Source organism: Bufo bufo, chromosome 1 (genome assembly GCF_905171765.1).
Source record: "Bufo bufo chromosome 1, aBufBuf1.1, whole genome shotgun sequence".
NCBI classification, from domain to species: domain Eukaryota; kingdom Metazoa; phylum Chordata; class Amphibia; order Anura; family Bufonidae; genus Bufo; species Bufo bufo.
In genome coordinates this window covers 352210820-352231670 of record NC_053389.1, presented here as the reverse complement: position 1 = coordinate 352231670, position 20851 = coordinate 352210820, and the positions used below count along the sequence as shown (strand labels likewise).

Genomic DNA, 20851 nt, shown 5'->3' with positions numbered 1-20851 from the left:
TACCCACACACATATGATCCAATCAATGGTAAATTAAATCATGCACATATACATCCTTTTAAAACAATATAAAATGCATAAAATACAAATACATAAAATACATAAAACAAGGACATCTTAAAATGAATCTATCATATGTCAGTATATAATCACTTGTGGCGATCTATGCCTACTCCTATACTGTCAGTTCCGTTCATGCTACTTCCTCTTTACTATACTCTAAACCTCCCAACCAATCACAGACCACATTATCCTTCGCCCTCTTTTCTCCATTCATAAAAAATGGCAACACCCCCATACCACATGATATCTCTTAGCCAGTCACAGTTCAAATACGCCTAGGGCCGCCCTACTTCATTCATAAAAACAGCAACTCCCCCATATCACATGGTGCTGTCCAGCCAATCCAGTTCTACAACCTCGGAAGGTCCTTGCTCGATACAACACCACACTCACAGGTCCTAGATCAATCACGAACACTTCGTCGCTTCAGGTAAGACAAGGTTTTAAGTCAAACTCCACATTCAGACCTTTTTGTTGTTGCGTTCCCAGTTTGTATATCCATTCCACCTCACGTTTATTAATCTGTTTTACTCCATCCCCTCCACGCCAGTGGGGGTTAACTTGTTCCAACCCCACAAAGAACAAACCACTCAGATTTTTTTGGTGCACCAATTTAAAGTGCATCGAAACACTATGGGTCTCCAACGCCTTCTTAATGTTCCTCACATGCTCCTGGATTCTTACTTTGAGCTTCCTAAGTGTACGTCCCACATATTGGAGTCCACATGGGCACTCCAACATGTAGACCACCCCTACATTCTCACAAGTAATTTGCCCCTTAATTTTTATATCCACATTTTTTCCATTAGAGTGAACAGATGGAGTATGCATTTTTTTGTCTTCCCTTTTCCGATTTTTACATGGCAAACAGAACCCACACCAGCTAAACTTATTCCCTTTTGTTGTCTTCACTTGATGGTTGGAACTATGTACCAACTTAGTACGCAAACATGGAGCCTTTTTGAAAATAACTACCGGTTTTTGTGGAATATCCTTCCCCAGCACAGGGTCATTTTTTAAGGTGGACCAATTTTTCCTAATGGCATCCTTTATCAAACCAGCCTGCGTATTATATTGGGTTAAAAAGGAAAAGCGGAAATCTTTCTCAATCACCACCTTTTTCATCTGCCTGATATCCTTTCTCCCTGAACCGTTCCTTAATGACCTAATGACGGTTCAGGGAGAAAGGATATCAGGCAGATGAACTAGCCGAATGCAGCAGGATGATAGAGGAAGAAGTTGAAGGGAAGAAGAAAAAGGTGGTGATTGAGAAAGATTTCCGCTTTTCCTTTTTAACCCAATATAATACGCAGGCTGGTTTGATAAAGGATGCCATTAGGAAAAATTGGTCCACCTTAAAAAATGACCCTGTGCTGGGGAAGGATATTCCACAAAAACCGGTAGTTATTTTCAAAAAGGCTCCATGTTTGCGTACTAAGTTGGTACATAGTTCCAACCATCAAGTGAAGACAACAAAAGGGAATAAGTTTAGCTGGTGTGGGTTCTGTTTGCCATGTAAAAATCGGAAAAGGGAAGACAAAAAAATGCATACTCCATCTGTTCACTCTAATGGAAAAAATGTGGATATAAAAATTAAGGGGCAAATTACTTGTGAGAATGTAGGGGTGGTCTACATGTTGGAGTGCCCATGTGGACTCCAATATGTGGGACGTACACTTAGGAAGCTCAAAGTAAGAATCCAGGAGCATGTGAGGAACATTAAGAAGGGGTTGGAGACCCATAGTGTTTCGATGCACTTTAAATTGGTGCACCAAAAAAATCCGAGTGGTTTGTTCTTTGTGGGGTTGGAACAAGTTAAGCCCCACTGGCGTGGAGGGGATGGAGTAAAACAGATTAATAAACGTGAGGTGGAATGGATATACAAACTGGGAACGCTACAACCAAAAGGTCTGAATGTGGAGTTTGACTTAAAACCTTGTCTTACCTGAAGCGACGAAGTGTTCGTAATTGATCTAGGACCTGTGAGTGTGGTGTTGTATCGAGCAAGGACCTTCCGAGGTTGTAGAACTGGATTGGCTGGACAGCACCATGTGATATGGGGGAGTTGCTGTTTTTATGAATGAAGTAGGGCGGCCCTAGGCGTATTTGAACTGTGACTGGCTAAGAGATATCATGTGGTATGGGGGTGTTGCCATTTTTTATGAATGGAGAAAAGAGGGCGAAGGATAATGTGGTCTGTGATTGGTTGGGAGGTTTAGAGTATAGTAAAGAGGAAGTAGCATGAATGGAACTGACAGTATAGGAGTAGGCATAGATCGCCACAAGTGATTATATACTGACATATGATAGATTCATTTTGAGATGTCCTTGTTTTATGTATTTGTATTTTATGCATTTTATATTGTTTTAAAAGGATGTATATGTGCATGATTTAATTTACCATTGATTGGATCATATGTGTGTGGGTAGGCGGGTGCAAACCAACCTGACCCGTTATAAGACCGCCCTGAAGTGGGTGGGATGAATACCCCTGACGAAGCTCAACCGAGCGAAACCCGGGTCGGGTGATTTGATCCATTGTATACTGCTTGTTTATACGTGTGCATTGTGAGTATAATAAAACCGTTTTTACTCCGACTTGCATGACGGTACTTCACTATTGGATGCAATTTTGGTGTTCCATAGAAGCCTGGAAAGGAGAGGAGGAGAGGTTTTGACTGGCCTGTTTGCTTCCCCATGCTTGTGAATATCTTGCTGGCTTCGATTGTGGATTCTCTGTGATTCCAGAGGTAGCGCGGTCCTATCCAAAGAAACACTTTTACCTGTGTGAACTGTACCCACTTCACCGTCGGGACCTGCGACACCACCAAGCAACGTACTTTTGAGGCTTATTTATTTTTATAAATCGTCTAAAAATAGACTCTGTGCTATACCCTTCACAGGTTCCTTTGTGTTCGGCCCAGTCCTCGACTCCATCTTACAGAATGCACCAGATAATATAAAAGGGTTCCCTGAGGAAAAGACAAAGAATCTGCAACCCTTTCGTAAAGCCTCTAGTCAGTCAGACCAGGTCTTATAGAGGAAAAGGGAAATCGGGTAGATGGAGCTACCCCAAAGGGGGGAGAGGAAGGGGGTTCCTCTTTATCCCCAATACTAACACAGGGAAGCTATGACGCCAGGCCAGTGGGGGAAGAGTATGACATTTCTGGCAAAACTGGAAACGGATTACCCAGAATCAGTGGATCCTGGATTCCATCAGAGATTGCTTCTGGATAGAGTTTCAAAGTCCTCCTCCCCAGACCTTCCAGTTAACACCTTCTCCAGAGACAGCATGTTGGGATCTTGTCTGACAATATAACAACGGTGTGTTATCTGAAAAGACAAGGCGGGACCAGGTGTCCGTTGCTTCAGGGTCTAGCGGAGCAAATTTTCAGATGGGCAGAGCAGAAAGTCCGATCCATTTCAGCTACTCACCTGAAAGGATCCCAAAACTACAGGGCGGGCTTCCTAAGCCATCGCAGAATCGACTCAGGAGAATGGAGTCTGAACAGACAAGTATTCCAACAGATCTGCCAGAAATTGGGCCGGCCAGAGAGAGATCTCTTCGCATCAAAGGAAAATTCACAGCTAGACTGTTTCTTTTCTCTAAGCGCCAGTGGAAATCCTGTGGCAGTGGATGCCCTGGCTCAGGAGTGGGATATGCACCTAGCATATGCCTTTCCCCCATTGCTCCTGGTACCCTATCTTAAGAGAAATGTTGATCATAGATCAGTTTCCCCTTCCATACACGAAAGACCTGTTATTAAAGGGGCCGCTGGAACATCAAAATCTCAACAAACTGAGATTGACTGCCTGGATCCTGAGAGGCAGACCCTGAGAAAGAAGGGACTCTCGGATAAGGTCATTTCAACTCTGCAACAGTGTCGTAAACCCGTAACCTCTGCCATATATACTAAAATATGGAAAAGGTTTTCATCCTGGTTATCCCAGACTCACCCAGGAACCGAAACACCATCAGTAGGTTACATACTAGATTTACTTTAGAAAGGGTTCGATCTAGGTTTAAAACCCAGCACGCTCAAAGTTCAGATTTCGGCTTTAAGTTGTTGTTTAGACATTCCCTTAGCAGACCATAGGTGGATCTAAAGATTCATCAAGGCAGTTTCCAGAATGCGGCCCACCCTGAGACAGACGGTCCCCCCCCGTGGGATTTAAATGTGGTTCTAAATAGCCTGTGTAGCTCTCCCTTTGAACCCATTGACCAGATATCTAATAAGTTACTGTCCTTCAAAACTGTATTCCTGTTAGCAATCCCTACAGCCCGTAGAATAGGTGAGATACAGGCCCTGTCGATTAGTGAGCCCTATCTAGACGATAGAATAATTTTAAAAATGGATCAGTCCTTTTTTACCTAAAGTTGTCTGTTTTTCACAGAGAACAGGAGATAAAACTTCCTTCATTTTGTACCGCCCCTAAAAATGTACAGGAGGAACGGTTCCACTGCTTGGACGTGAGGAGAACAGTCCTCGCCTATCTTGAACGGACAAAACCGTGGAGAAAATCAGCAAATCTATTCATCTAATTCAGGGGGAAAAATAAAGGATACAAAGCTTCAAAGTCTTCACTTGCCCGGTGGATCAAGGAAACCATCAAAGAATCCTATAATCTACAGAACTTATTATGCCCCATATCTTTAAGAGCTCATTTGACCAGAGCCATGGCTACAACATGGGCAGAAAAGGCAGGGGCATCATCTGATCAGATCTGCAGGGCTGCGACCTGGTCTACTTCCACAACCTTTGTCAAGCACTATAGACTAGACACAATGGCCAACCAGGACTTGGCTTTTGGCCGGAAGGTCCTACAGGCAGTGGTCCCCCCTCCTCTAAAGATTTCGGTCTAAGTTGTTAGTTCTCCATGGGTGCTGTCATGGAGGACGTCCTGGAAAAATATATTTAGTTTACCGGTAAATGGCTTTCCAGGAGTCCGGAATGACAGCAACCAGTATTAACTCCCCCTTTTTCTTTTTTGTTGGAATGGCATTGTTCTGACTTGTATACAATGTGAATTTAACATTGATGCTCAAAATAAATGAGTTGGATCATATCTGGTGTAGTAAGTTGTAAGAACACTGGAGAGAGGGGGTGGGGAGGGGCCTTTTTAATGTGTTTCTTTCTGTCCTTTCTTTCTGTCCTTTCTTTCTGTCCTTTTCTTTCTGTCCTTTCTTTCTGTCCTTTCTTTTTCTCTTTCTTGCTCTTTCTTTCTTTCTTTCTTTCTTTCTTTCTTTCTTTCTTTCTTTCTTTCTTTCTTTCTATATTTAGTATCGCCGCATCTGTAACAATTGGCTCAACAAAAATATCACATGATCTACCCCATCAAGTGAACGGTGTAAAAAAATTTTTTTAAAGTTATTCCAAAACAGCTTTTTTTTGTCACCTTACCTCATAAAAAGACAGCAAAAAGTCCTATATACCCCAAAATGGTAGCAATAAAAACGTCACCTTTCCCGCAAAAAACAAGCCCTCACACAAGAGTATACCCAGAAAAATGAGAAAAAAAAACTTGCTCTAAGAAAATGGCGACACAAAAACATGATTTTCTAAGAATGTTTTTATTGTGTAAAACGTAAAAAATAAGACAACATATTTGGTATTGTTGCGTCTGTAATGACAGGATCAAAAATCACATGGTCTACCCCTTAAAATGAACGGTGTAAAAAATAAAAAAATTCATTTTAAATGAGACAAAACAGCTTTTTTGTGACTTCACCTCCCCAAAAAAGAGAAAAAGCAACCAGAAAGCCAAATGTACTCCAAAATGGTGCCAATAAAAACGACAGCTTGTCACTCATAAAAAAAAAAATAACCCCTCACGCAGCTCATTCAACAAAAAATAAAAAAGTTATTGCTCTTAAAACCCTTGACAGAAAATTCCATGTTAGAAAATCAAGATGGCGCTCCTTCCCTTCTGAGCCCTGGCGACCACAATTGGGGTCTTGCTGTATTTAGGAGAAAGTGGGTAGCACATTGTGGAGTGATATTCTCCTCCTGTTATCTTTTGTGAAAAAAAAGTTTGGGCCTAAAGAACCATTTTTTTTTTTTGTAAAAAAAATAAATTTTAAATAACATTTTTCATTTTCACACCCAAGTATAAAAAAACTATGAAACGCCTGTTGAGGGAAGTGCTCGCTACACCCTTTAAAAATTCCTTGGGTGGTGTCATTTACAAAATCTGCTCACTTTTTGGGGGTTTTCACTGTCGGGATACCTCAGGGTCTCTTCAAATGCATCTTGGTGCCCAAAGACCATTCCAGCAATATCTACCCTTTAAAAACCATATGGCGCTCCTTGTCTTCTGTGCCCTGCCGTGTGCCTATACAGCAGTTTACGACCACATATGGGGTGTTTCTGCAAACTGCAGAATAGGGGTATTAAATATTGAGGTTTGGTTTGTTCCTTGATGTGTCCCAGGAAAATACTGATTAAAATGGAAAATCTGCAAAAAAAATTTTTTACCTCTATTTTGCTTTAATTCCTGTGGAATACCTAAAGAGTTAACAACCTTTCTAATACCAATTTTGAATAGTTTGAGGGGTGTCGTTTCTAAAATGGGGTAATTTATGGGTTGGTTCTATCATGTCCTTAAAAATGCTGACTTGGGAAATTTTTCTTAAATTTCAAAAATTGCTTCTAAAATGGCATTACCAAAATGATGCAAACATAATGTAGACATATGGGGAATGTTAATAAATATTTTATGAGGCATCTCCTGTCTTAAAAGCAGAGAGATTCAAATTTAGAAAACAGTGATTTATTTTTATTTTTTTCAAATTTACAATTAATGTGAAGTGCAATGTGTCACGAGAAAACTGTCTCTGAATGGCTTGGTTAAGTAAAAGCATTCCAAATGTATTACCACATAAAGAGACACATGTCAGATTTGCTAAATAAACCTGGTCAGGAAGGGGGGCAAAAGGCCCGGTCTGGAAGTGGTTAAGCACCAATTCAGTTATAAAGTGATTTTGATGCGGATCCGTCTTACAAATGCATTGCAAGAACGGATCAGTCTCTCTGGATGTCATCTGGAGAAACGGATCCGTTATATTTTTTTCAGTTATAAAGTGAACCTAATGGAAACCACCCATAAATGACCCCATTTTAGAAACCATTTCCTTCAAATGATTCAAAATTGATGTTACAAACTGTGGTAACCTTTGAGGTGTTCCACAAGAATTAAAGTAAAATGGAGGTGAAATTTCTAAATTTCATTTTGTTTGGTAGATGTTTTATGTTATATTTTTTTTTTCTTGTAACTCAGCAAGGGTTAACCGCAAAATAAACCTCAATATACATTACTCTGATTCTGCGGTTTACATAAATACCCCATATATGGTGGTAAACTGTTCTATGGGCATGTGGCAGTGGTCAGAAGGAAAGGAGAGCTACCGTATATACTCGAGTATAAGCCGAGCCCCTAATTTTACCCCCAAAAAAATGGGAAAAATTATTGACTCGAGTATAAGACTAGGGTGGGAAATGCAGCTATAATGCAGAGTGTATGTGTATATAATGCACACACTCTACATTATATACACACATCTGCAAGAGGGTGACTCCCTGTATTTAATGCAGAGTGTGTGCATTATATATACACACACACACTCTGCATTAAATACAGGGAGCCATCCACAGATCTCCCCCCTAAACAGTGCCATCCACAGATCCCCCCCCTAAACAGTGCCATCCACAGATCCCCCCCCCCTAAACAGTGCCATCCACAGATCCCCCTACAGTGCCATCCACAGATCCCCCTACAGTGCCATCCACAGATCCCCCTACAGTGCCATCCACAGATCCCCCTACAGTGCCATCCACAGATCCCCCTACAGTGCCATCCACAGATCCCCCTACAGTGCCATCCACAGATCCCCCTACAGTGCCATCCACAGATCCCCCTACAGTGCCATCCACAGATCCCCCTACAGTGCCATCCACAGATCCCCCTACAGTGCCATCCACGGATCCCCCTACAGTGCCATCCACGGATCCCCCTACAGTGCCATCCACGGATCCCCCTACAGTGCCATCCACGGATCCCCCTACAGTGCCATCCACGGATCCCCCTACAGTGCCATCCACGGATCCCCCTACAGTGCCATCCACGGATCCCCCTACAGTGCCATCCACGGATCCCCCTACCCGACGCTCACAGCAGTATTCCTACTTTGTCTTTGCTCCGGTAATACAGGCAGTGCGGGGAGCGGCGCTCACTCACTGACGTCACGCGCCTTCTCCCACTAGGCGGCGCAGGCGCGTGACGTCAGTGAGTGAGCGCCGCCCCCCGCACTGCCTGTATTACCGGAGCTAGACTAGACTCGAGTATAAGACGAGGAGGCTTTTTGAGCACAAAAATATGTGCAAAAAAACTCGTCTTATACTCGAGTATATACAGTATATAGATTTTGGAGGCAGATATTGCTAGAATGGTTTTTAGGCACCATTTAGTATTTGAAGAGACCCTGATGTACCCCTACAGCGGAAACCCTCAAAAAGTGACCCCATTTTTTTAACTACACCCCTTAACCCTTTCATTAACGGAGGTTTTTTTAATTTTTGCGTTTTTCATTTTTCTTCCCCATCTTTCTTAAACCATAACTTTTTTATATTTCCGTTCACATAGCTGTATGAGGGCTTATTTTTTGCGGGACAAGGTTTACTTTCTAATGCCACCATTAAGAATAAGAAGAAAATCCCTTTATTGTCCCTCAGTGGGGAAATTTTGGAAATCACATTAATTATGGCATCCACTGTAGTGGGAAGCTGTAAAATTCCAAATGGGGTGGAATTGGGCCACCTTTTTATGGGTTTTGTTCCCACAGCATTTAGTTTGTGGCAGAACTGACCCATGCCCTTTATTCTCTGGGTCAGTACGATTACAACGATACCCCAGATGTATGGGTTTTGTATGTCTAAATAGTATGTAAATCAAATAAAAATTCCAATCACCATATTCTGACCCCCATAACTTTTTTTTATACTTGTGTACTGAGCTGTATAGGGGCTCATTTTTTGCGGGACATTCTGTAGTTTTTATTGATACCATTTTGGTGTCTGTGTGACTTTTTGATCACATTTTGTTACCTTTTTTTGGGTAAGGCTACTTTCACACTTGCGGCAAAGTAATCCGGCAAGCAGTTCCGTCGCCGGATCTGGCAATCTGCATGCAAACGGACATAGTTTGTAGACTGATCCGGATGCGGATCCGTCTTACAAATGCATTGCAAGAACGGATCAGTCTCTCCGGATGTCATCTGGAGAAACGGATCCGTTATATTTTTTTCACATTTTTACCGACATTGCAGTATTTTTAATGCCGGCTCCGGCACCAATAAATTTCAATGTAAATTAATGCCGGATCGGCTTTCCGGCAACTGATCCGGAATTTTGGACTGAGATATTTCCTCCGTCCGAAACGCCGTTCAGTGACTGAACTGATGCATCCTGAACGGATTTCTCAACATTCAGAATGCATGGGGATAAAACTGATCAGTTCTTTTCCGGTATTGAGTCCCTATGACTGAACTCGGTGTCGGAAAAGAAAAACGCTAGTGTGAAAGTACCCTTAGAGAAGCAATGAAAAAATGGCAAATCAGTCATTTTTACACTTTTTTTTTCCCCATTACGCCATTCACCGTATTTGAAGTTTTTATTTATATATATATATATATATATATATATATATATATATATATATATATATATATGTATGTGTGTATATGTATGTATGTGTATATATATATATATATATATATATTTATTTATTTTAGTAGGGGCGTTTTCGGTCGTGGTGATACCCATGATGTTTATATTTATTGTTATTTAGGTATTTTTTATTATACGGAAAGGGGGTGATTTAAAACTTTTTCTTAATAAAAAAAAAATTTGGGGTAATTTTGAAGCTCATATATGAGCCTATAAATTCTGTTTTTTCATTTTGTACAATCGGGGATTTTTAGAATGAGCAATTTACAGTAATAGTCATTTTTTATGTTGGTCTGCCATCTGGTGGCCAAAATAAGAATTGCGGCATGAATACTATTAGCCTCGTCAGCGAGGCTGATGGTATTCAGAACAACTACCAACAGTACCATTGGCCGCAGGGGGTGTCGTTAGAAAGCCCGGAATTGCGAGCTTCCGGGTTTTTGCGCATTTGGATGCCGTGATCTCACTTGATCACTGCATCTAAGGCCTTTAATTTCCGCAATCTGCATTATTGCCGGTCACTGTAATTAGCCGCAAGTCTCTGCTGTTTGACTTGCCATGTTCGCACATCGCTCGAAAGGGTTAAAGAATATATTAAGGGGTGTACTGAGCACTTTGACCCACCAAGCGTTTTCCGGAATTTGGAAACACTTGGCTGTGAAAATTTAAGTTTCATTTCTTCCAATAAAATGTTGCTTTAGGCTCAAATGTTTCATTTTTACAAGGGGTAACAGAAAAAAAAGCACCCCATAATTTGTTACCCATTTTCTCCTGAATGCGGCAACACCCCATATTTAGTGGTAAACTGCTGTTGGGGGCACATGGCAGGACTCGGAAAGGAAGGAGCGCCATATGGCTTTTGCAGCACAGATTTTGATGGATTGGTTTAGGGATCGACCGATATTGATTTTTTAGGACCGATACCGATAATTTGTGAACTTTCAGGCCGATGGCCGATAATTTATACCGATATTCTGGGTATCTGGGTATTTTTATTTTTGAGAAAAAAAAAAATTTCCTACACAAATCTGCTGAAAATTAATATGTTTATTGTTAACGTGTATTTTTATTTTTTTTGTAAATCTTTTTCATTTATACTTAATATTTTATTTTATTTTTTTACTAACTTTTAGCCCCCTTAGGGACTAGAACCCTTGTCCTATTCACCCTGATAGATCTCTATCAGGGTGAATAGGAGCTCAAACTGTCCCTGCTGCTCTGTGCTTTGTGTACACAGCAGCATGGAGCTGAACATGGCAGCCAGGGCTTCAATAGCGTCCTGGCTGCCATGGTAACTGATCGGAGCCCCAGGATTACACAGCTGGGGCTCCGATCGGAGGAGCAGGGGAGAGGGGATCCTGTGGCCACTGCCACCAATGATTAATACTGGGTGGGGGGGCGCACTGCGCCACCAATGTTTTTACTATTGGGATGGGGGGCGCACTGCGCCACCAATGATTAATACTGGGGGGCTTGGGGGGGGGGGGGCACTGCGCCACCGCGCCACCAATGAAGATAAGTCTCTCAATCATTCATATACAGGACCGCGGCATTGCGAGGGTTAATGCGTTGGCATCAGTATTTTCACAGATGCCGGCGCATACAGCAGGGTCACGGCTATTGGTGACTGCCAGACAGATCCCTGTCGTTAATTGGGCTGGCGCAGCTCCTGTGCCCACCCGATCAGCACGCTGTAGCTGTATGGCGCTGGGATTTAAGACACCGTTCCCAGCGCTGTACAGTTACAGTGCTGGTATCCTATGGTTTTTTTTTTTTTTACGTCACATATCATACTTTTATTTAGGGCTCATGCACATGACTGTATGCCCTCCAAGACATACGGTCCGTGAGCGGGGTTACTATGATACTGTGCGCATCGGGCCGCCTGCGGGACTATTATCCTGCACTCAGATGATTAAAGGGGTTGTCCGAGTTGTGTAAAAAAATAAATACAGCACTGTAAATCTGATGGTCAGCAATATATACATAAGCTAAGCAAGTTTTAGGCAAAAAAATATTTACTCATTTTCCTAGTTTTCTTCTGACCCTTTTGTTTACATGCAGTAACGACAATCTGAGGTTTTCCTCATGAATATTTGTGGGCATCAGAAAAGACTGCACCTCCCCCTGCTCTGCAAAGGGAGTGAATAAAATTGCTGCCCTGAGTGAACTGTCTGAATGCTTGCTAGGATACTCATGTTGTATGTGTAGGACTACAAATCCCAGCTTTACAGATCAATGAGATTGCTGATACACAAAGGATCTTCCACCTACCTGTTCTTGTGCAATGCTCTGCAGAACTCCTCCAGTCTGTCAGCTCTGTGTTTGCAGGGTAATGCCTCATTCACACCTCAGTGATTTCGATCAGTGGTTGTGAGCCAAAACCAGCAGTGGAGGCCACACAGACAAGGTATAAGTGAAAGATCTGCACCTGTTCTGTATTTAGAGCTGCACCTGGTTTTGGCTCAAAATCACTGACCAAAACACTGATGTGTGAATGAGGCATAAGGAGGATCCTGTGCCGAGCATGTGTTTCTTCACCTCCTGGAGAAGAGGAAGCCCTGCAGCTGCTTATCAAAGCCTCCAACCCTGAGTCCGTGCTGCTGATGGTAGAAGGGGTTAAACCAGAAAGCTGACATCACAGGTCATGTGACACTCGGTGAAACAAGAGAAAGAGGCCACTGCAGTTGAAGTGAATTGGAAACTCCTTACATTTGGTTAGTTAGAAACATACAGAACAAAAAAATGTAAATAAAATACCTTAGACAAACCCTTTTAATGTATACATCTAGGTTTGTAGTAAGTTTTTTGCCCCCTCCCTTAAATGTCATTTTAAAGAACACTCAAAATGAAGGTGTACACCCCAAAATGTATAACATTTCTCCAGTCTTCAGAAATATCCCCATCATGGCCCTAATCTTATGTCTTGACATACAGCAGGGCCTAAATGTGAAAATCCCAACTCCTTCCCTGCTTGCTACACACCAACATCAATTTTGAGGATGTTTCTGGATGACAGGAAATGGCGTTCTGATTTAACCGTCGAACATCCTGGGATTCAAAGGCTTGTCCAGATGCAGGGGACTCAAACAGGAGACACCTAAACCACCTTCTGGAAGTCGGGGGAAGCTGAGCTTTTCTTGTCTCATTAACCCCTCAAACCCTGGGAATTCCCCCCCCCCCCCCTTTATATATATATATATATATATATATATATATATATATATATATATATATTATAATACCAGCCTTCCTAAAGCCATAAATTTTACTTTTCCATTCACATACCCATATGGGGGATTGTTTTGCGGGGAGAATAAAAAACAATACACAATTCTGCCACTGTTTTTATAGGTTTTGATTTTACAGCATTTCATATGTGGTAAAACTGACCTGTTGCATTCATTCTCCAGTATTAGTATAATTGCAACGATACCACATATGTGTCGTTTGTCTTGTGTTTTAATACTGAAATAAAAACTTTGGAAAAAAACTTTTTTTTCTATGCATCACCATATTCTTACCCCCATAACTTTTTATTTTTTGTGTACAGAGCTCTGAGAGGGCTCAATTTTTTATGCGACGATCTGTACTTTTAGTTTATATAATTTGCTGTATGGAATAAATCTTTTTATATTTTATTAGTGCGGGGTGTTTTTGCATGCTGCGATGCCCATAATGTTATAACTGCTTGTCACCATAACAAGCAATCATTAGACTGCTTGTCTCAGACTCAGTCTATTAGAATTACACGAAGTTCCTATGGCGCCCTCAGGCAGGCTCTCCATAGGAACTAATGTGTGGCAGCATCCTGTCATCGTTTCCTGGGGGAAGCGGAGAATGGCGGGGAGCGCGCAGTCCCGGTTTGTATCATTCCAAGTGCTGTAGTCACATTTGACCATGGCATCTGAAGGGTTAAAAACCACGAACATTAGCTCGGGCGCCTGCTTTTTGAAACGTCAGGCACCAGACGGCTGTCACCCGATGCATGTGCGATTGGGCGCCATATTTAAAGTCCCGACCTCCCACCATATATATATATACGTAAGGCGGTCAGTAACTGGTTAAATAAAACAAAACCATTATAGGTAGCAATCTGAATGAGAGTGCTACAGTTTTTTTTTACCAGGCCCTGTTTTTAGGCTTCACCAGGTAGGGTTTAAGTGCCTGGTCTGAGATGTCTACACCTCCCATAAATTTATCATAGTCTATTACACAGACTGGTTTGTGTTTGTCAGCAGTAGCCCCCCTCTCCCTAACTGCCACTGTGGTGCATGGGGGTCAGCATATAGACCTCTTTCCTGTCCTTCCATTTCACTGTAAGCAGCTGGTCACTTGCAAGGGTGAAGGATGTTCCTTTCTCCAAACGCTTGGACACCAGTTTTTATGTACTGTCCCACAAGCCCCTGAGTTTGCAGCATGGAAGGATTTAAAGAGGACCTTACACCTGCATAGCTTTAATCTAATTATTATCCTACCTTATAGTGCGGCCCCCACGGATGTCTTGGCACTTTAGAAAAAATAAAGAACCCCGCCGTTCGTCCGCTGTGGTCCCCGTATCTTTTGGCGCCTCATATGCTAATTAGGTGACTTGGTTACACTAGGCGTGGACTTGTATCTCTCCTGGGCGCGGTTATCTTCTCCCTGGCTGCGAGCGCGTCCAATCAGAGCGCCCCGTTCTTAGCCAGGGAGAAGGAGCTGAGTACTGTAATGTCAAGATCTTTAAACTGCTCTCAAATTTCTAGCTATTGTGTGCGATATAAAATGAATTAGTCAAGTCATAACTTTTAAAGAAAAGTCCAAGTTTTTTGTCTAACTCAGCAACATGTTTTATACCCAGAGAAGACACAAGCCTTAATGGTCTGTATAGAATAGATATTAAAGGGATTGTCTCACTTTAGCAAACGGCATTCATCATGTAGAGGAAGTTAATACAAGGCGCTTACTAATATATTGTAATTGTCCATATTGCCTTTGCTGGCACTGTTCGTATCCAGGGGTTACAACCACCGCTGCAGCGTTGATAGGAGGTGGTCAGACTGGGAGTTGATGCGCATACAGGCCCTTGTAGCTACCATGGTGATGGCAACCAGTGAGGCTGACGTTTTTTCCAATAGTAACATAGTTTATAGGGCTGAAAAAAGACATCTGTCTATCTAGTTCAGCCTGTATGTTGATCCAGAGGAAGGCAAAAATAATCCCTGTGAGGTAGAAACCAATTTTCCCCACTTTAGGGGAAATAAATTCCTTCCCGACTCCAATCAGAATTACTCCCTACATCCAGGCCCCTCTTGAATTCCTTTATTGAACTCACCATCACCACCTCCTCAGGCCGAGAGTTCCATAGACTCACTGCTCTTACCGTAAAGAATTCTCTTCTATGTTTGTGTACAAACCTTCTTTCCTCCAGACGCAGAGGATGTCCCCTCGTCACAGTCCTGGGGAAAAATATATGATGGGCTAGATCTCTGTACTGACCCCTGGTTTATTTATACAGTTATTAGATCTCCCCTAAGTTGTCTTTTTTTTTTTTTTCTAAAGTGAATAACCCTAATTTTGATGATCTTTCAGGGCACTGTAGTCCACCAATTCCAGTTATTACTTTAGTTGCCCTTCTCTGAACCCTCTCCAGCTCTGCTATGTCTGCCTTGTTCACAGGAGCCCAGAACTGTACAGAGTACTCCATGTGTGGTCTGACTAGTGATTTGGAAAGTGGTAGGACTATGTTCTCATCACAGGCATCTTTGCCCCTTTTGATGCAAACCATTATCTTATTTTAGTTTGCTGTTCACTAAATTTCCTAAGTCTTTTTCAATGTCAGCCAATAGTGTACAAGCACTGCCATTGCTGCTGCTGTGCTGTACAAGCACGGCCACTGTGGAGTGGTTGTAACCATGGAAATTAACATTGTGTAATGTGATGGAAAAATGAATCAAGCCAACAAAGGAGGAAATATGGACAATCACAAAACATTAGTAAGTGGCTTGTATTAACCTTCTATACATGATAAATTCCATTTGCTGAAGTGAGACAGACCTTTAAACGGGAAGGCAGTTGATTGAGGACACAAATCAATTTGAATGGAGTCTTCAACACCCAGAAATTTAAGGGAGCACCCAGTGAGGAAAGAACTTGACTGACCATAAGCGTACCAAGCACATACTGGAAGTGTCCGATTGATCTATGATAGCCTCCAGATGTAATCTAATCCTACAATGAGTTTATAACTTATGTTCACTAATGGGTGATTTGATCATTGAATTGAATGTTAAGGCTTACATCTTCCGATGCACAGGCAATTATCAAGAATAAATTGTTGCTGGCCATTTTCTGATCGTTGATCTGATTGTAAACTTTTATTTACATAATGCAGTCATCTCTGTATAGAGAGAAGTATTACTTAAAGGATAACTGTCATATTTTTATTTGCTAGTTTATTAGAGCTAGGCATGTATACCTGAGTTAGTCTGTCAATGATTGTCAAAAGATCTGTAATTACCTTTATAATAACAGCTTTCATTAATGTCTCCTGTCCCTTTCCACTGCTGCCTTAATAGACCATTGCTATGGCTCATCTAGTTCCGGCTAGGAAGACAGAGGGGCGGTCCTTTACACTGCAGGCCTGCATTAGGCTTCAGAGTGAGGAGGCGTGTCTCAGTAATCCAATCTGATTGGCTGGCAGGGAGCTGCTGGCTACAGCAATTGTGTATGTGACCTGAGGGAAAGCAGTTTTGGTATCAGAGAACTGGCAGAGGAGCCATCTAGAGAAGGTCCTCATAATGTAGGATTCAAAACAGCCGTAACTAAGGGGAAAACTCAAGGAAAACAGTGGTATGTGAAGAAACTAAAGATTGCTTTATGCATAATGCCGCTGCAGCAGTAACATATATGTTAAAATAGATTTTTTGATGAAAATATGACAGTTATCCTTTAATGCAATTGTTAAACCCATACAGATTTGTTTTCGAGCAGCAATTATTTATACAGGCAATGTGCTGCTGGAAAAAAGCGGTCATAAATGCATGAATTGATTGTGACCGCGAGAAAGTTTAAGCTTGTTTTGTGGGACAAGCCCTCATGCGGCAATGTGAACAGAAAAATTTAAATTATGGCTCTGGACAGATGGAGTTAAAAAAAATAAAATGGAAAATCACACAGCCACAAACTCCATTATTATGTAATAATATTAAATTGCAAACAATTGGGCACCTGTAATTTGACCTTCAGTCAATGTGGTTGCTTGGCTGACTTTTATATAATGAAAATTAATAAGTTCATATTTCAAATTTTCAATATAGGCACATTTAGAAGAAGAAATGAATGAATTACAATATCGCCAGCAGCAACTTATTCTGACTAATGGAAATCAAAGTCGACATCTGGAACGTATTCAGATGGAAAAGGAAGAACGAGAAAAAGAGGCTGTTGGTTATTTCAATGCTTTGGAGGTATTGTGTGTTCAACAAGTGAGCTGGAAATGTATAAGTGGGTACAGCATCTAACTACAAATGAAAAGGCAACCGTACTCTTATGTGATACATGGTTAAATAGCAGACTTTGAAAGGTTTCAATACCCCAAAAATATTGCATGATGTATGCTCACAGTCCCATGTTTATTAGGAATTATTCCAGTTTTCCATTTCGTCCACCATGACGGCTTAACCATGAGATTGACCTCTGTAGGGGCAGGAACTTAGAGAATTGAAAAGGCCACCACCCATAATGGGAAATGAAGTGCGCAGGCGGGGCGAATCTTGTGAACAGCGCTGGATTTCTGAAGAACCTAGGGCGGGCCAGCGGGGTGAAAGGGGAGGGGTTTCATATGAAAAGCGAAGAAGGGCTTGAATGTCGCCCCTGGGCACCATCAGAACCTAATTAACATATTGAATAAAAGTGTTTTTTAGCAAAAATAAGTAACATTCCAATATGGGGACTATAATGCAGATCATGGTGTTAGTGTTCTATAATGGTCAGTTTAGGTGAAAGACTCCCTTTAAGAGTCTCAACACAGCAATTCAAAGTGCAAAGCTCCCTGGGAAAAGGTAATATGCAAGATAAAAGTGGAGTCCCAGCTATGGGTCTTCCAACATAGTGATATCCCTCCAGAAGGAGAACCAAGCAAAGGGGTGGTGTCCCCAATTTAGAGATCGCCAGATCCACCATATTAAGTGGCCCCTATGTTCTTAACCCCCCCCCCCCCCCCCCCCCCCCAGCACAGCAGACCTCCTTCCTTTCAGATGCAAATTTGTAAAAAAGTTTGTACCCCATTGAAAAGTCAGCCTAATTCTCTAGCCTTCTTTGGCACTCCAGCTGCTGTGAAACTACAACTCCCAGCATGCAAACATGCTGGGCTGTTCCTCTACCTCCCATTCGAAGTGTATAGAGCATTTAGTTTTAGAACAGCTGGAGTGTCGGAGGTTGTTGATCCCTGCTTTAAGTGCGGAAACACTTAAGCCCTACACAAAGATCTGTCATTAGTTTATGCTGCCCTTTAATGGGGCTCTGCAGCATTTTCTTACTGATGATCTATCCTCTGGACACATCAACATCAGATCAGCAGGGATCCGACATCCGGGACCCCTGCCAGTCAGCTGTTTGACAAGGCAGTGGCGCTGGCAGTAGTGCCGCAGCTTTCTTGTTGTTTTCTGCAGGCCCAGTGACGTCACGACTAGTATCTATGGCCTGGGTGCGGCTAAGCCCTATTGCAGTGAACGGAGCTTATCCCTGCCCAGGCCAGTGATGCTAATCTGATGTCACTGTGCCTGCGGGAAACGAGAAGGCCGTGGCTCTACAGCCAGTGCCGCTGCTTTCTCAAACAGCTGATTGGTGGGGGCCTTTGTTATCGTACCCCTGCAGATCAGATGCTGATGATGTATTCAGAGGATAGAGGTGGTGAGGGCAAAGTTTTGTCAGAAATAGAGGTCAATAAAAAACACTATTTTAAGTAAATACCATTTACACAAGTACAGTATATTCTGAATGATTGATGTGTGTCTTGTGGAACTAATTACAGAAGGCGCGTGAAGCAAACCAGGACTTGCAGATTCAGCTTGACAGTGCATTAGAGAAGGCCCAAGACCCCAACAGTAGAGGCAATTCCTTGTTTGCAGAGGTATGTTTCATTATCAATAATGTTGAAAAGATGAAGTGAACATGTGTTCTGTTTTCAGGATCATTAAAGGGTTTCTGTCATCAGAAAAATCGTTGTGTAGCTGGCTGACATTAGTGATGTGCTAATGTCACCAGCACATACCGTAACTGTATGACTTATGTCTCCCTGCCTGCCACCATCCGTGCTAAATAATGACTTTTATAATATACAAATGAGCCTCTAGGTGCTAGTGGGGCATTGCTGCAGCACCTAGACGCTCCGTCCTCTCACCGTTTGGCACGCCCTTGTAAAGGTGATTGACATCCTCGGTCTCCTCCGTGTCCCGCAAATCCCGTGCCTGCGACGTCCATTTTAGTATTAGGCTCAGTGAATGAAGGACGCTCGCCTGCTGCCATCCTTCACTCACTGCGCCTGCACCTAATACTAAAATCGACGGCGCAGCTGCCGTTCTGATGCGGAACCAAACCACGTTCGTGTACATGTAGCTTATAACATTAAAAGCAATTTTTTAATAAAATGCCCAAAACCGGCTTTAGAGACAGATTACGTTTTAATTATTACATCTGGTTACAGAATATACAGTTTTGTATATACATGTATTTAATATTTTGCTTGCAGACCATTATTATATTCACACAATAGCCTACCCATTTTAGTCCTGTAAAATGCATCCATAAGAGATCTGAATAGGACTAAATATGGTGCCAGTCATGTAGGGCTGCAGTAAACTATTATTTTAGCAATAGAGTATTGTACCGATTTTTATTTTTGCGATTGAGTACTCTAATAAAAAAATAATTAATAGACTGTTTTCCTTTATAAAAACTCATCAGACCCCCCTGCCATCCTTCACCAACACTCTTCGTTCCCCCTTGTGCGATCAGCTTGCCCCCCCTAAGTGGCATCAGCAGTGCCAGTACTTACCTTTCCTGTAGGGGCGCCGCTCCACAGCTCCTCTGTCGTCTTCTCCATACACTGCACTGACGTCACACACCGTCGGTTCATAGTGCATACATATGTGCACTATGTCCTGACTATGTGTCAGGGCTGAAAGTGCAGAGCGGTACGGGCCGGCGGGTGACCACGGAGCGGTAAATAATAGCAATCGCTTCACTCCCGCTCCATGGTCACATGACACAAACGAATCCTCGATGTAAAAAATTTGTATATTTTTTTTTTTTTGCCGAATTTCTCGATTTCAATCGGGTAATCGTTTCAGCCCTCGTCATGTGACCCTCAACACTGTCATGTGATCTCTGGCATTCAGTTAGCTGTCCAGATGAATAGCTGTTTGAGATGCAGAACATATGTAAACAGGATATACAGCATTACATCTACTCTAACATTGTTCCCCCTGTCTCCCCTGAATGTGTTTTGTTTGCACTTTTATAGCGTTAAAGGGTAAGTCATGTTTTTTTTATTTATTTGCTAGTTTATTAGAGCTAGGCATGTATACCTGAGTTAATCTGTCAATGATTGTCAAAAGATCTGTAATTGCCTTATAATAACAGATTTTATTGTCCTCTGTCCCTTTCCACTGCTCCCTTAAAAGACAGTTGCAAGGGCTTGTCTGTCTTCATTTTAGTATAACCAGAAGACAGAGGGGCGGTCCTTCACACTGCAGGCCTGCATTAGGCTTCAGAGTGAGGAGGCGTGTCTCAGTAATCCTATCAGATTGGCTGGCAGGGAGCTGCTGGCTACAGCAAGTGTGTATGGGAAGTGAGGGAAAGCCGTTTTTGCCTCCAGAGAACTGGCCCCATCTTGAGAAGGTCCTCATATTGTAAATGTTTAAACAGTCGTAACTAAGGGGAAAAACTCAAGGAAAACGGTGGTATGTGAAGAAACTAAAGATTGCTTTATGCATAATGTTGCTGCAGCAGTAACATATGCTAAAATAGTTTATTTTTTATTTTTAATGAAAACATGAGTTACCTTTTTAACTTTGTCATGACAA

At 42.1% G+C, this 20851-nt stretch overlaps 1 protein-coding gene across 2 annotated transcripts in view; it reads left to right on the top strand.

Annotated features, from left to right (window-relative positions):
- SPDL1 (spindle apparatus coiled-coil protein 1) overlaps window positions 1-20851 on the top strand; it is a 174006-nt gene that overhangs the window by 66369 nt on the left and 86786 nt on the right. For both annotated transcript variants that reach the window (XM_040442834.1, XM_040442825.1), the window contains exons 5-6: window positions 17084-17233; window positions 18799-18897. In XM_040442834.1, the coding sequence (XP_040298768.1) occupies window positions 17084-17233; window positions 18799-18897 (249 nt within the window). The remainder of the gene's footprint in view (window positions 1-17083; window positions 17234-18798; window positions 18898-20851) is intronic.